At 36.7% G+C, this 15,413-nt stretch overlaps 1 protein-coding gene across 1 annotated transcript in view; it reads left to right on the forward strand.

Moving 5' to 3' along the window:
- Positions 1-6,026: 6,026 nt before the first annotated feature.
- sh3kbp1 (SH3-domain kinase binding protein 1) overlaps positions 6,027-15,413 on the forward strand; it is a 97,879-nt gene continuing 88,492 nt past the window's right edge. Inside the window, exon 1 of the mRNA XM_055150717.1 lies at positions 6,027-6,330. Coding sequence (XP_055006692.1) covers positions 6,327-6,330 — 4 coding nt within the window. The 5' untranslated portion in view covers positions 6,027-6,326. The remainder of the gene's footprint in view (positions 6,331-15,413) is intronic.

Consider the following 15,413-nt stretch of genomic DNA (forward strand, 5'->3'; position numbering starts at 1 on the left):
TAGTAGGAAAGGGCAGGGATCTATTCAAATAGCTAACTAAATAAAAAAATAAATAAAAAAATCACTGAACTTTAGTTTAAACTGTAAAGGTCCTATATTACACACAACTGACTCCTGTGAGTTTTAAGCCATGTTATGTTGTTACCTCCTCAAAAACAGACCTGGAGTTGTTGTTTTTTTTCATTCACACATGTTTGAGTAATGCTGTTTTATTAGTTTGTCTCTCCAAAGCTCAAAATGCTCTGTTGCGCCTTGTGACATTATGAAGTGGTAGTTTTTTTGTTTTTTTTTTACCTTTTATTCAGTAGAGATTGGCAATTCCAGGACTGATATCATCCAAATGATTCTAGTGAAGGTGTGTGGAGTTTAAAAACACAGTGGAGCACATCCTGTATTAACACATGACATGGCGTGCTTTCAGTTCGAGAAAAGTACTCTATGCAGCGTCTGTGTGTGTGAAACAAGACACGTGTGAAGGAAAGAAAACACAGCTGCAGGTACGGTTTTGAGATAGAAACAACATAGCTCAGAAAATGGTGTAATGTGGGTTAAGGTCACTAAGTAAATTAAGATAACCTACTTTATTTTTTTGTAGGCCTATGCTACATGAAGCCAGTCTGGTTGAAAATGACCATGAACACCAGCCAACCTGCTTGTCTCCATGATGATATTATTGCGTTGCCTGGAAAGTCCCACATTATGGCATTAACATATCCTTTCAATCTCTTTCAATCCTACTTATTTTAAACCAAGTCTTCAGGTGATGCTGCGAGGTCAAATTACAGGTCATCGGTGGCGACTTAAGCTGCTCACAGAAAGCATGTTTTTGAAGGTATCTTAATTCAGCAATAGTGATTAAGAAAGTTTAATAACAGAGCAGTGTGACCCTTTATCAGTCAAGTTTCATACTGAAACTTTAAAACCACTCAGTTCTTTTCATGTGATCTGACATTATCAGGGATGTAACGATATCCAAATCTCATTATCACGATATGCATCTCACGGAACGATATTTATTGCGATATTTTGGAGAGGCTGATATAATTGTAGAAAAGTTTTTTGCTTTTAAAATACCCTGACAAGATTTTGGTGTGAATCATTACTATCATAATCCCAAGAATTCAAGTAAAAAACATATAACTTCATGTTGTCTGCGCTGAAATGAATCATGGGATATGTAGTTCCTCATGTTTTTAAGCTGGTGCTACTATAAAACTGTGCATTTAAGCAAAGGATTTTGTAATTCGATATATTGTGACTGCCCACGGTATTATTGTGAGACTTTTGACGATACGATATCTCAATATTTTGGTTATTGTTACATTCCTAGTTGTTATGTTTGTGGCTGGTGGTTTCTTAAGTGGGTGTAAAATCCCAAATATTTACACAGTTGAGTGCTACTTGTACTTGTGTAATTTTTTAGATAAACTCAACCGTGAAAAACAGTGGCCTTGGATGAACTGCTCTTCTCTCCTCTTGGGATGAAAGAATAAAAATAGTCTCAGGGTGCAATAGCAGCTTTCTACCACTTGGCGTCACTCTTGAGCTTGTGTAATAACTATTCCTTTTACCATAGGAGGAAAAACTACTCTCCTCTGTCTTCATTAATCTCAGTAACAGCGTCTTGACACACACTGCATTATGAACTAATTGTTTTTTTGCACATGTGTTGGATCACTGTAAGATATGGTATTTAACTTGACACCTAATTCAGTGGGCTTCATCAATCTATATATAATTTTCTACCTATTTCTGCTGGATCTGTTGCTTGTATCCTTTAAAACACTGACATTTCCGGTAATTACATTGTCAGATATGAAGCTTACTTTGATATGCTAATTACAAACCTTCAAATGCCATTCAGACGATCTACTTTTAGCCGGTGTCAGAGTGGTTAGTTTTCCTTCTAATCTCACCACTGTGGTCTACCCCCTGGCTTACCAAATTTGTTACTAGGCCGATATGCCCGAATTTATATTATAGGTTATGTCAAGCCAAAGATAAATGCTTGTAATTAAATATTTCAGTGGGAATGTGTGAGTCTAGACAGCCAAACTGTGACTCAAGACTACAGTATTTTAAAAGAACTGTGTTAGTTTAACATTTTTTCTATGTAAATGTCTAAATGTTTGTCCAGTTTCTATACAGTTTTGTTAAACCGCTGTAAACCCTGTGATGTAATTGACAGGCTTTGCAGTAACATCACGCTGGGGGGTTCTACATCCAATCCAATCTAATCCACTTTATTTATATAGCGCATTTTATAACCATGACAGTTTCCAAAGTGCTGCACAGACAAATTAATACAATAAAACACCGTAATCATAAATAAAAAACAGTAAATAAAAAGTGTTACAATGCATAAAGCTAAAAATGATTGAAAAAAAGGAATTAAAAATAAATAAATTAAATAAATACAATTAAATAGAAGATACAGAGTCTAATGAGGTTCATTTGGTCTTCCGATTATTTATGTTATTAGGTTCTTTTTCAGACCAAGAGTTTGTTTTCATATCTGACAGTTTCGACTGCTCCCTGCTGTCTTCCTCAGAGTGCTCACATGAGGTTGCTGTGACGTGTCTGTTCATCTGATTTAAACAGGTTTTGCTGCTGTCTTCCCACCGCTGGAGGCAGGACGACAGCGCCATCTGCAGTCTGACTTCCTCAGGACAGTATTCCAGGTGTGTGAGAGTAAAACAGCCCCCTCGTCCTGGTTTATAGTCCCGTAGGCCTGTTTGCGTATTTCCGTTCAGCTGACAGAACACGTCACAGTAACATCACGAGACCACTCTGAGGAAGAGCGCTAGTGAGCAGTCGAAACTGTCAGGTATGAAAACAAACTCTTGGTCTGAAAAAATAACTTAATAACATAAAAAGACACAGAGGACCACACAATTCACATGGTGCATGTACTAGTTCGTCTATGGAGGAATGTTCATCAGTTACCATGGTGACACAAAGCACATAACTATTAGCAAAAACAGCCCAAAAGCAAAATGGGTTTAAACAACACATGTCCTATTTAGGCGTTTGATTTTCAACAAAAAGGTGACAGTGACTAATTGAAAAACTGATGGATAATGGTTGCAAGCTTGTGGCAGTAATTTTATTTGAGAGAGACTTTTTTTAATTGTTAACTCTCAAATAGTGTTAAAACAAAACTCAGATTAAAGTGTAACTTGAATAACAGAGCTTCAGTGAGCCACACAGCCCCAGGGATTGTTGACGACATCAGCTGCAAAGCAATAGCATATAGGCCTAAATAAAAACAGCCTAAAGAAATTTCAATTAATGTTACAGTCTTGTGTTTTCTTGCTACTTGACCTTATTTGTTGAAATTTGCAAATAAATGATCAAACACTAGATTGTGGTTAGAAACGCTGCTTCTTGAGATAGTGGTGCAGTTCCTAAGCAACAAGATGCCAAGATGTGAAGTGTTTTGGCGTTGTGAAACCGAGAGGGTTGAATGATGGTCAAATTAACACATTAAAAAAGTTAGTGGGAGCAAAATAAATATATAGTTTTACCACTGTTTTAGCCACACAGATGAACAAGACATAACCACAAGAATTCAGTTGGAGGTGGATGAGTATCTCTAAAAATGTAATGAAACTTGATATTGTTATTTTAGTGTTAGATGCTGCAAATATTGGTTGAAGTGTCTTGCCCAGTGACACAATGGTAGTGCGCATTTTGAATACATAGATACAGTCCAGTTAATGGGCGAACTCTAAACCAAGTTCAGTACAACAATATTTTAACACATTTTCTATTAATATTGATACTTTGCAGCTGATGTCTACAACATTTCCTGTGGGTGTGAAGCTACCGGAGGCACTTTAGACTTTAATCTGAGTTTTATTTTATATACACAGTCTGACCTTTTTTTTTTTTTTTTTTTTAATCAGTCACTCTCACCTTTTTGTTGAAAATCATTTATCACAGGCTTCTGAAAATGTGTTGTTTAAATACATTTTGATTTTCTTTTTGAGTTTTCAGTCTATATTAAAACATTTTTGGCAGTTTTTGCTAGTGTGTGTATGTGTCGCCATGGTAACTGTTGAACATTTTGCCAATAGAGATAGAAGTAGATCCACCCCAATGTGATTTCCCTGCAAAGTATCAGTATCAGTAGATGTAAATGTTGTACTGGAAGCTGCAGATTCACTAATATACCAGTGCAATAGCTTCTTATCAGGGGAAATTACAGGTGTGTTTTTAGGGATGTAACAATAACCGAAATATTGTGATATCCATCCATCCATCCATTTTCGTCCGCTTATCCGGGGCCGGGTCGCGGGGGCAGCAGCCTAAGCAGGGACTCCCAGACTTCCTTCACCCCAGACACGTCCTCCAGCTCCTCCGGGGGGACCCCGAGGCGTTCCCAGGCCAGCCGAGAGACATAGTATTGTGATATCGTATCGTCAAAGTTCTCACAATATCTCTCAATATATTGAATTACAAGTCTCTTTGCTTAAATTAACAGTTATGGAGCAGCAGTAGCTAAAAAAAGACAGAGGGAACTACATAGACCATGATCCTTTGCTCCATTTCAGTGTAGACTACAAGAAGAAATAACAGATCTAAGCACTTTTAAGTTTTAGTTCTTTGGATTAAGTCTTGTCAAGGCATTTTAAGAGGAGAAAATAGCATATTAACAGTTTTGTTAGCCTCCACAAAATATCGCAATAAATATCATACATAACATTATGAAAATATCGTACAGAGAAATTTGGATATTGTTACATCCCTAATCGTGAGCTTTCCCACGATATCGCAAGAAATCATGTATCTTGAGTTCATACTGTGAGACTTGGATATCCTTACACCCCTAGTGTTTTTACAAGTCTTTCTGTAATTGCATTCATTTCATGTTTTTCTGCAGCTCATAGGAAAAACCCCCACAGCTCCTCTTTATCTGATCGTGTTTGACTTGGGCCCATTGTCCACGCTTCAGTGTCAGATCTGGATTCTCAGTCTGTCTCATCCTTCACTGTCTCTGCCTTTGGACTGCTCAGCCAATTCTATGGTCCACCTCACAGGAATCTAAAGGTGCACTGCATAACGTTTCTGGTGGAGGGCACTGCTTGTCTCCATGTTATTGCTTTGTCTAGAATCTTTCACAGTATGGCATTAAACTTATTTATCTCCATGGAGACAAGGAGTTGGCTACAGGGCAGATCTGTGGAGAGAAGCGACCCTCCTACCAGGAAGAACTCATGTTTTTCAAGGTATTTTGAGCAATAAAAGTACGTGGAAAAGCTTGATAGTTCTGCTGTTATGTTTACTGTCTGCTGAATTCACCTAGTTGTGGATGGTTGGAAGGGCATCTGAATTAAAAAATCCCATTACAAATTACTGTGGGACATTGTGATATAAAATTTGCTTTCATTACTAACACATATGCATGATCCACAAAGAAAATCTCACTTTATATATATTTTTATAAACGTTACACAAAATTATGCCATAATAATTAGACATATTATTCTGCATTATTATATGTATTCTGCTTTAAGGAGCTTGGGTGACCATTTTCTACATATAATCACGCTTGGCCCAAGAACTGGACGTATAAATGACTATATTTACTAAAAGTCAACAACTAAAGCCCCTGCTATAATGGCTGTTTAGACAGTGTAAACCTCTCATTAAACTACAACAATGGTTATTTCTAGGATTACAGTTATTATCGCGAGATTTGAGCAGCACAGGTGCGCGTATTTGGATGCTGGCACTGGTGTAATGCTTTATTTAGGGACATTAAAAACTGTATACCCTTGTTTATAAAAAAAAATCGTTTTGTTTTATCATTCGTAAACATAAAACACTGGCCTATAGTTTAATTTGTGTACTAAATTGTGTGTTTTCAGACGCTATATCCTGTTATTTCCATTGTTGTACCGTACACAACTGTAAAGCGCAACCGCATGTAAAAAAAAATGTGTGCGTAATGCGTCATCCGCCACACACCACAGCTAAATAATACGACTTTATTACTGGAACAGAGCGGATATTTGGATTTTACGCAGAGCACGTGAAGGCGGCGAGATGGGGAGAGACTAGAGCAGAGCGAGAGAGAGGGAGATTTTGTTCATCTGCGCTTTTTTTTTCTGTTTTGTGAGCTCTGCCTCCCTCTGTCGTGTCACTGGATATAGAGAAAGAGGAAGGAATATGGTTTCAACGGACGCTCCTCCCGTGTACACCGCTGCACTGCTCTAAAAAAAAAAAAAACCCACTACCACTACCAACAATCGCGAAACAAGTCTTAACAGCGACGCTATCCACCCCACCAGCCTGCAAGAGCACTACACAGAGACACCTAAATGGGTAAGTCTCATCGGCTGTGTTGAAATATTTCATTGTAGCCCCTGTCGAGCGTTACTCATGTAGCTAGATATGGATAGAAAAACGCCAGATGCGCTTCCCCATCCTTCTCTCCACACCTTCTTGTAGCTCTTCTACCTCCCCTGGCGTTGCAGCATACACCGAGCTAACACATTTTATTCATGACTAGATAGAGAGCATGCAACGTGGGCGTGTGTGCACAGTATGTATGTGTATGTATGTATGCATGCACGGCTGTAGTCACTGTGATATAGCGGTATAGTGCAAGGGAGCAAAGCGAGGGGTCATTGATGAGTTACAGATGGTGACACGTTTGCATTGTGGGTCTGTATCTATCATATGGTTGGGTTGGGGGGACTTCTACAACAAGGCATGGCTGACCGTAGCATTCTTCTTGCATGTTATTGCACTGGACAGCGTTACCCGAGCTGTCCACTACTGCTTATGTCTCCTATTGTCAAACTTTGCACTAGAAACAGCACCCAAGATGATATTTATGAAAACCAACATGCTACTGTGGGTTATATTGCTTTATTAAGACAAAGAGGAGACAGCTCGGAGAGATACAGGCTAATGTAAGTCAAGGACTAAAACTAGAATTGCCAGGATGGAAATTACTATAGCCCTAAACCAAGATTAAGTCAAAATGAAACCATACCTTGCTCTATTAAGACAAAAAGGAGACTGCTCTGAGATACAAGATAGTGTAATTTTAGGTCTAAAACTGCAATTTCCAGGAAATTACTACAGCCCTAAACCAAGATTAAGATGCACTTTAAACCAGGATTACTACGGGTCTGTTATTAATGTGTTCACCTACTTATTTTAAACCAAGTCTTCATAAGAAATAATTTTACAACATACTCACATGTTTTCAGCTTCCTGCTCTTGTAATATTTAGATTTTTATCATTTCAAAACAGAACAAGCCATGGATTAAACCAGGTCTATAAACTTCAGAACTTCAGGGCCAAGCTTTGACTAAAACAGGATGAGAAAGTTGGTGTTTCTAAATATATATAAATGTTAACCAATACTTGAATAAAAATAACAAAACTTCCTGTTAATGATTCCACAGTTGTGTCAGTGTCTTGCTTGCACAGTTTCAGAAAACACTGCATTTTGTGGCATTTGCAATGTTGTAAAGGGTTTCCCCGGTAAGTGTAAAAGGCAATTGTGCATGCTTTTATAATTCTACTTCACATGTCCATAATATAGTCTTCTTTTTTGCAATATTTAATTTTACATATAATTTCTTGGCCTCGTTTTTATACTTTAGATCGTGCATCTTTCTTATATCTTTTATTCTATTTTGTTATCATACTCACAAATGTTATATTATTTATTTCATTTTCATTATTACCTTTTTAAAATATTATTTTTAATTTTCATGTTCATTTAGATATTTTTTTATAGTTAATTTGAATTTTTTTTAGTTAGAATTATTTTATATTGTAGGTTTTGATTTAATTTCCTGAGCATGACTTTGATTGGTGGCGTATATATGCAAAATAAAATATAAAATAAATTATAATATTATAGTTCCAGCTTATTTGTTGTATAGAAAACATGACAGAACCCAAATTAAAAGTCAAAAAGAGAGACAAGACAAGAGAGACACGCATGTAAATGTACTTACAGTTCAGCCTGGAATGTTTCACAGTAAAGCATTAACCCTGTCTATCTCCATGGAGACGAGCAGGCCAAGGTACAGATCGGTTCAGTGGAGCGGCGTGCCTGCTCACACAACAATACATGCCCTTAAAAGTATTTCTTAACAATAAAATCACCTTTAATGAAACAAAAGCTGAATGGACTTTTAATGCTGCACTTTGGAACTTACCAAGCAAAGCAATAACATCTCCCTAAAGACAAAAAAGATGGCGTACCCTGTGCCAAGAAAAGTTACGCAATGCACCTTTAAAAAATGCATTTGTCTAGCTTTGAAAACCCAGTGTAATTCTCATAGTAAATCCACACTGGAAAAGTCTCTTGTTGTTTATAAGCAGTTTATTGCTTGTCACATGAATTCAAGCATTCCTTCGGATCAACTAAAGCCTGAGAGCAGCCGCTGGACAATCGATTAGCTTTGGTTTTAAAGGTGCATTGTGTAACTTTTCTTTTCACATGCTGCACAGTATGGTATTAAACTTTTCTGTCTTCATGGAGACCAAACCAGACCAAGATACGCGTCAGAATTCCTGTTTTTCTTGGTATTTTTGAGCTATAAAACCACCTGTAATTTAATAAATGTAAGACAGAGCTGTTTAATGCCATACTGTGGAACATTCCAGAGCAATGACATCGAAACATGCAGGTGACAGGCGCTCAACCAAAAAGTTACACAGTGCAGCTTTAAGCCTGCGAGAACAATAAATTATCCTTTGTGTTAATGTTTAGCTCAGAAGCTCCTCCAGTTCAGCCATATACATCTCACATTTTTAACTCTTCCTCTTTGAAAATAGGAAGCACATGAGCAACACACAAGCCACCGTCTCCTATAGCAAATAGCAACGTTGCTGTTTCTTCCTGTGAAAAGATGCTATAAAGAAGAAGCAGCTTCCTCAGTGTTGTGACCAGTTTGCAAAAAAGAAATGTGTAAAACAAAGGATAACAACATCACACCAGCTACTGTATAAAACAAGCCCTAAGCTTGATACTGTAGGTTTATTTGTGTTATGTTTATCAAGTGTTTTCTACCAAAGATTTCTGCTAAAATAAGTTAAACGTGAAAATAAACTTAAAAGTGCATTGTGTAACTTTTCTGGTGGAAGGTCTGTCAAATGCTTTGCTCCATGGAGATGTTGGAATGTCTCACAGTATGGCATTAAACCTTTCTATCTTCATGGAGACCAAACCAGACCAAGTTACAGGTCAGATCTGTAGGCAACCTGAGGCAACTTCGCTTACAACGGAATATCTGTTTTTCTAGGTATTTTTGAGCTAAAAAAAAAAAAAAACACTTCTAATTGAATAAATGTAAGGTAGAGCTGTTTAATGTCATACTGTAGAACATTCCAGGCAGCGCAATGACATATCCATTGAAACAAAAAGGTGATGCAAACCTAAAGCAAAAATTTACATATTGCAAATTTAAAGCCACAGTATGTAACAGTGTGTAACTGACTAACGTAAAAAGCATTTTGGTTTCTTTATTAGACTGAAAAAGATTGAAAAACATGCGTCCTTACTGAGAGAGGGCTTGCATGTCCACAAACCTGACTCATATTTGGCCTGGAGAAGGGCCTATTTCAATGGAATCATGCAGCTGACATGCCACCAAGTTATATATTGTACCTTTAACATAAACATTCATTCAATAGTATTCAGACACTATTCAACTGTTCCATGACTCTTTTGTTTAATTTTTGTTTACAGTATTGGTTTTGAAACTTCGATTTAGACAAACTTTATTGATCCATGAGGGAAAGTATTTGGATAAATGCATCTTCATGGATATATTACCAGTAACTAGGTATGTAACCATATCCAAGTCTCACGATACGATATTGTCACAGTATGAACCTCACGGCACAATATTTATTGTGATTTCATGGGAAACCTCATGATCTGGTGGGGAGGCTCACGATTAGGGATGTAACAATATCCAAATTTCTCAGTACGATATTTTCACGATATACATCTCACGGTACAATATTTATTTCGATACTTTGTAGATTCTTACAAAACTGTTAATATGTGACTTTTTCCTCTTAAAATGCCTTGACGAGACTTAATCCAAAGAACTAAGACTTAAAAGTGCTTAGATCTGTTATTTCTTCATGTATTCTGTACTGAAATGGAGCAAAGGATCATGGGCTATGTAGTTCCCTCTATCTTAACTCTTAATTTAAGCAAAGAGACTTATAACTTGATATATTGTGATGGTCCACGATATTATTGTGAGAACTTTGAAGATACGATATCACGATATTTCGGTTATTGTTACATCCCTACCAGTAAAGTAAAGTTTTTGATATTTGATCTGTACAATTTCAATGCAAAAGATTAAGAATGTTATAATTTCTATGTTATAAGCATAATTTAGTCCTAGATTTCTGTCCTGGTCGGGTTAAGTAGTAGTGTCCCAGTTGAATACTCTTCTTCAGCGTCTGCAGATATTTCAGTGTATTTTAGGTAATCATGTATCTTCCTGAGTGAATAGTAATTTGTGTTTAATGACTTACAAGATCCTGTTAGGTCTTTTAAAAGCTTGTGTTTCATTGCCAGATAACCTGCCATTATGAAATTACCAAGTCTAATTAAAATAAATGAGATTCAAACCATGGCATCCTCATAGCAAATCCATTACTGCTGTATAATATAGAAAATTATTCACTGCAACGTACCAAGGCTATAATGTAATTTAAGTGCGGCTGATAATAAGGCTGTTTTCTGAGGTGTGTTATAATGTTGTTTCCTCTTCAAAAACAGACCCGGAGTGGTGTTTTGTTTCATCCACACATTTTTAACACACAAACCTTGCATGTTCAGAGTTATTCTCTCAAACAGAAAACACTCAAAGGTCCTCATTGTGATGCCGTGTGGTGATACAGGAAGTGCTCCACTGTGTTTTTAAACGCCATACACCTTTACTAGAATTATTTGGATGATTTCAGCTCTGAAATTGCCAATCTCAGCTGAATAAAAGGTAAAATGCAGCTGTAAACTAACATTTGGAGCTTTGGAGATGTAGACAGACTAATAATAAATGATGTGAATGAAACAAAAACAAATCCAGGTATGTTTTTGAGGAGGTAACAACATTATAACATGGCTCAAAGTCATTTAGGACCTTAAATTCCTTTTAAGAAAACTGCTTGAATGTGGCTCTGCAAATACTCAAAAGCTGGCAAAAAATATTCACATCTTTGGCCTTGGTCTGCTGCTGTCAGTCTCACTCTCCTCCTACGTTATAGAAATCCCAGAATGCACCATCCCATCTGGGGGATATGAGGAGAACAGACGGCATTGTGGGTAATCCAAGAGTTGTTTACAGTATAATTCATGAAGTGAAGTGTCATAAATTTGTGGATTCTTTCACAAAATGGTTTCGTATATAGTGGTTAGTGAATGAATGAAGATTTTGGTATTTTCCTTGTTGTGTGGGAGTTATGTGAATGTCTGCGATGAGAGGAACAGGAGGGGGTGGGTTTGACTCTCAGTGGGCTTTGATCCAACTGCAATGGTTCGGAGAAGTTCACAGCTGTGCTTAAGATCTTCAAGTCTGCCAAGGTTTTATGCAAGCTTTAAAATCTGCGGTTTGATACTTTTAGAAATTACAAGAAAATGTGTCTAGCTTTAAGGATGTACAGCTTTAAAATACTAAATAAACAAGCGAGTCTGTTTAGTAGTGGCGCAAGATTAATCACAATCAGAATTGCAAAGGCTGCAGTTTTTTAAGTACCGTAATTTCCTTCTCAAACGACAAAATATCCTGTCTTACTCTGCATAAAACCTGATAATCCTGTACTTTACATCTCTATACAGACATGATATGATATATTTCTTTGTCAATTCATCTGGACACATTGGTATTATTAAAGAACTGTTATACTACATACTAATATTATTAAGAATATAACTTTTTAGAGCTTTTAAAGTTATGTTTCCCTTCACCATTTGCTTACCTGAAGTTGTATTTGGAGTGATTTGTGCAAGTTTGAGCAACGCCATTTCAAGACGCCATATTGCAGTTCAACCCCTGTTTTAAACATTATGAATTTTGCTATTTAAAATGTCTAAATTATAACATCATGATCCACCGATGTCATAGATTGTAATTATATAGCAGACACAAGCACAGTAGGTCTTCTTTAAAACAGAAATTGCAAAGCTGTCGGAAAAATGAGATTAGATATCTTTTTCCAAATTGTCCAGCCCCACTATTTCGATTCTTTTGGTCTTGTGATATTGTAATGAATAGGCCTTCTTCCAGAAAAACTTCTATTTAAAACCACTTACCAATCACCTGCCCGCCGGCGGGCGATTTTCCAATAAAAAATGTTCACTCTGTATATTCACCTTCATTATTGTTTTCACTACTGGCATGCCATACATCGTTTGAAAGCTTAATTTATCAATAAAACAAGCATATCATTCATTTTATGCCGTACAACGAGCACAAAATGCTTAAAAATTCACATCATAAACAAAGAATAAGATATGCGTTTCTTACCTTTGAGCCGGTTCTGTCGGTCCAAAACGCGTTCAATCCATGAAAAGTTGTACTCAATAAATCCGTAATAATCCACAGAAAAAGAATATCTAGTTGTTTTTTCCATAAAATAATTCCATGTGGGTAAGTAATCCAGAAAATCCGTCGTCCATATGAATGGATGAATGCGTGAATGAAAATATATGTTGCCTTTCCGAGCCTTCTCCCTCTCTGAGTTCCGTTTCTCTTGGCGCTCTTGGGTACGCTTGTTTTCCTCACACTCTTAGCTTCAAAATGAGACCCTCCCTGCTGTTGTCGGTGCCGGGGTTTAGCTGGGACAAGCCGCTGAAGAAGCTAACGCACTCACGTACTTCCTGGCTTTACGCACGCGTCATCAGTTTGTTTACGGGAAATCTCTTCAGTCATTGGATCTTCCAGAAAGTGATTGACATATTGTTTTAGCCTATCACCAGAGCTTTCAAACAGTGGGTGGGACATGCAGATAGTCTTTGAAACGGGCGCTGTGTTTACAAGCACAACAAAGAGAGACACAGAGAAGCAGTGCGGGAGGGGCCATAGTGGGCAGATCTGCCACTTGGAAGACAATTTTGGCAACTTTTAGGTTTTTTTTCTTGAGAAAACATGCCTAAAGCTCAGAAGAATTAGTATTATAATAATAACAATTATTATTATTATTATTATTTATTATTATATTATTATTATTTGGCACAAATTTGGCAATCTTGTGCCGAATTGTCATTTTGTATACACAAAGGCTCACAGCATCAAAACCCTTTGTCCTAGAGATCTGAAATTCTACACAGTTGTTGCCAACAACTTGAACAATGAGTGTAGTGAGTCACAAATGCCTAGCATGAAGTATGACCAAGCTAAGGCCTTTATTTTTTTCAATTTTTTTTTTAAGCAAAAAAATACAATTTTTAATTGACTGTACTGTAGGTTAGGCAGCACTCACAGTCTTCATGTACATATCTACAGAAACTAGAAGGCCTAAGCTTTAAAATGGTGCCTCACACAAGCATGTGGGTTCTAAGGTTTTCTTTTAATAAGCTATGGCATTTGGGTATGTAGTGCTATTGTGCACACGCCAAAATTAGGTGGATGGTAACAGGTTAAAGTGCATTTGACACATGTATTTTTTTCTATTTTTTTACCTGGTTTGGTAGGATAGTATACATGGTAAATATTTTAAGTAATTTTACATGAGTTAAGTGGCAGTTTGTGGAAGAAAAGTATACAACAAAAATGCAGGAAGTAGCTCATTATAAAACCTAAGACCTTTACATCATCAACTATTTGCAGTTCCATCCAAAATACAGAGACAATTTACGCAAAATGAAGGCACTTTTCTGACCGTTTAAACACTGAATTAATAAAATAAAGGTGCAGCCATTTATTGTACTGCCGTTGTGTAATGTAGACACATTTTGGCCCTTCTTAACATTATGGTTGCTGGTTAAAACATGTATCTCTACGTCCGTCAGATCTGCTGCTTGTGTCCGACCAGGAAGAAAAATGATACTGTATATAATATAACTTCTGCAAAATTACAAAACTAGAAAAGACATGGTGAGATTCCTAGTATTTTAAAAGTATCTCATTCTAACAATAGTTCACTGTTTTAGAGAAGTGAGTAGTTTAACCTGTTCTATGCATTTTAAAGCAGAATTACCAAACTTTTCTCTTATAAATGATTAACTAACTATTGTTTTCCCCCATACAGTGTATTGTAAAGCAGAACTTTGTGAGAAAAATCAGATCACTGCACGTTGTCTTCCTCTAAATATAAAACTCTGTGTGAATCAATAACCTGTAAGAAATAAGAGCCATGTGAGTCACTGTATTCACTTCTCTGTTCATGCATACAAATGTGATGTGCCCAAGGGTCTGTGAAGGCTATACAAACTAAAGACTGATTTTGGAATACAGATAACGAAATATGGTATTAACAGATTAACAAAAAAGCACAGCGTACACTTGCAAAACAAGCAAGCGAGGAAGGAAAGACTGAGAAATGTCTTTGCATTTGACCTCTAGCTTCTTTCGGTGCCACTGGGGTAACTGTCAAGAGCAGTGACGGGCAACAATAGACACTTCACCAATAGGCCTGTCACGATAAATACTGTATTGATTTGTCGTTCAGTATATGAAAGCTGGAAAAATATTTTTTGAGGGTCAATATTCATCATGTGCAGGCCTGTCGACAGAAATTTGGGGGCCTAGGGCAAGAAACCTCACATGTAATTGAATAGGAAGAGCGTCAAATTCTGAGGACCACAGACTCCTGTGTTCCACTTCTGTCTACTCCCCTGATTGTGTGTACTTTTTCTTTGTACTACTGGGAATTTTCGTGTTATTTTTTGGCTGTATGATAAGATTTAAGCTGTAAAAGGTTGAATTAATAACTTCTATGACTCAAGTTTTAGCGTTTCGGTCTGCTGTTGATTTATTGCAGCCCGTGTTTTTAATAATATTGTAGATTCAGAATAGTTTTTGTGGTGTAAATCTGTTGTGCCAGTGGCTTGAATTTGTTTTAGTATTATCATTTATCATCAATATTTACCTCAGCAATATATCACACTTGAAAATATGTTATTATGAGTCTACCTCAGTGCAGCTGTCTTAGTAGTAAATAAATCCAATGCATTATTTATTATTATATTTTGTAGTGAACATTCAAATGCAGTTTTTGTGAGTTGATAATTGTGCCACCTCAGCTTAAAATGTCGATACGATTGCAATTTTGTGCAGCCCTAACACCTGGGGACCCTTCACTAGATCTTGAGTCATGTCAGGTGGATTTTGATTTGAATCATTTTTGAACGGTTATTTAATAATGTAATGTATAGTAATAAGTTGCTGTGTATCTTCAGTTTCCATTGTCTTGA

The sequence above is a fragment of the Boleophthalmus pectinirostris genome, unplaced genomic scaffold, assembly GCF_026225935.1.
Source record: "Boleophthalmus pectinirostris isolate CB_2022bp ecotype Guang Dong unplaced genomic scaffold, ASM2622593v1 HiC_scaffold_15, whole genome shotgun sequence".
Classification (NCBI taxonomy): domain Eukaryota; kingdom Metazoa; phylum Chordata; class Actinopteri; order Gobiiformes; family Gobiidae; genus Boleophthalmus; species Boleophthalmus pectinirostris.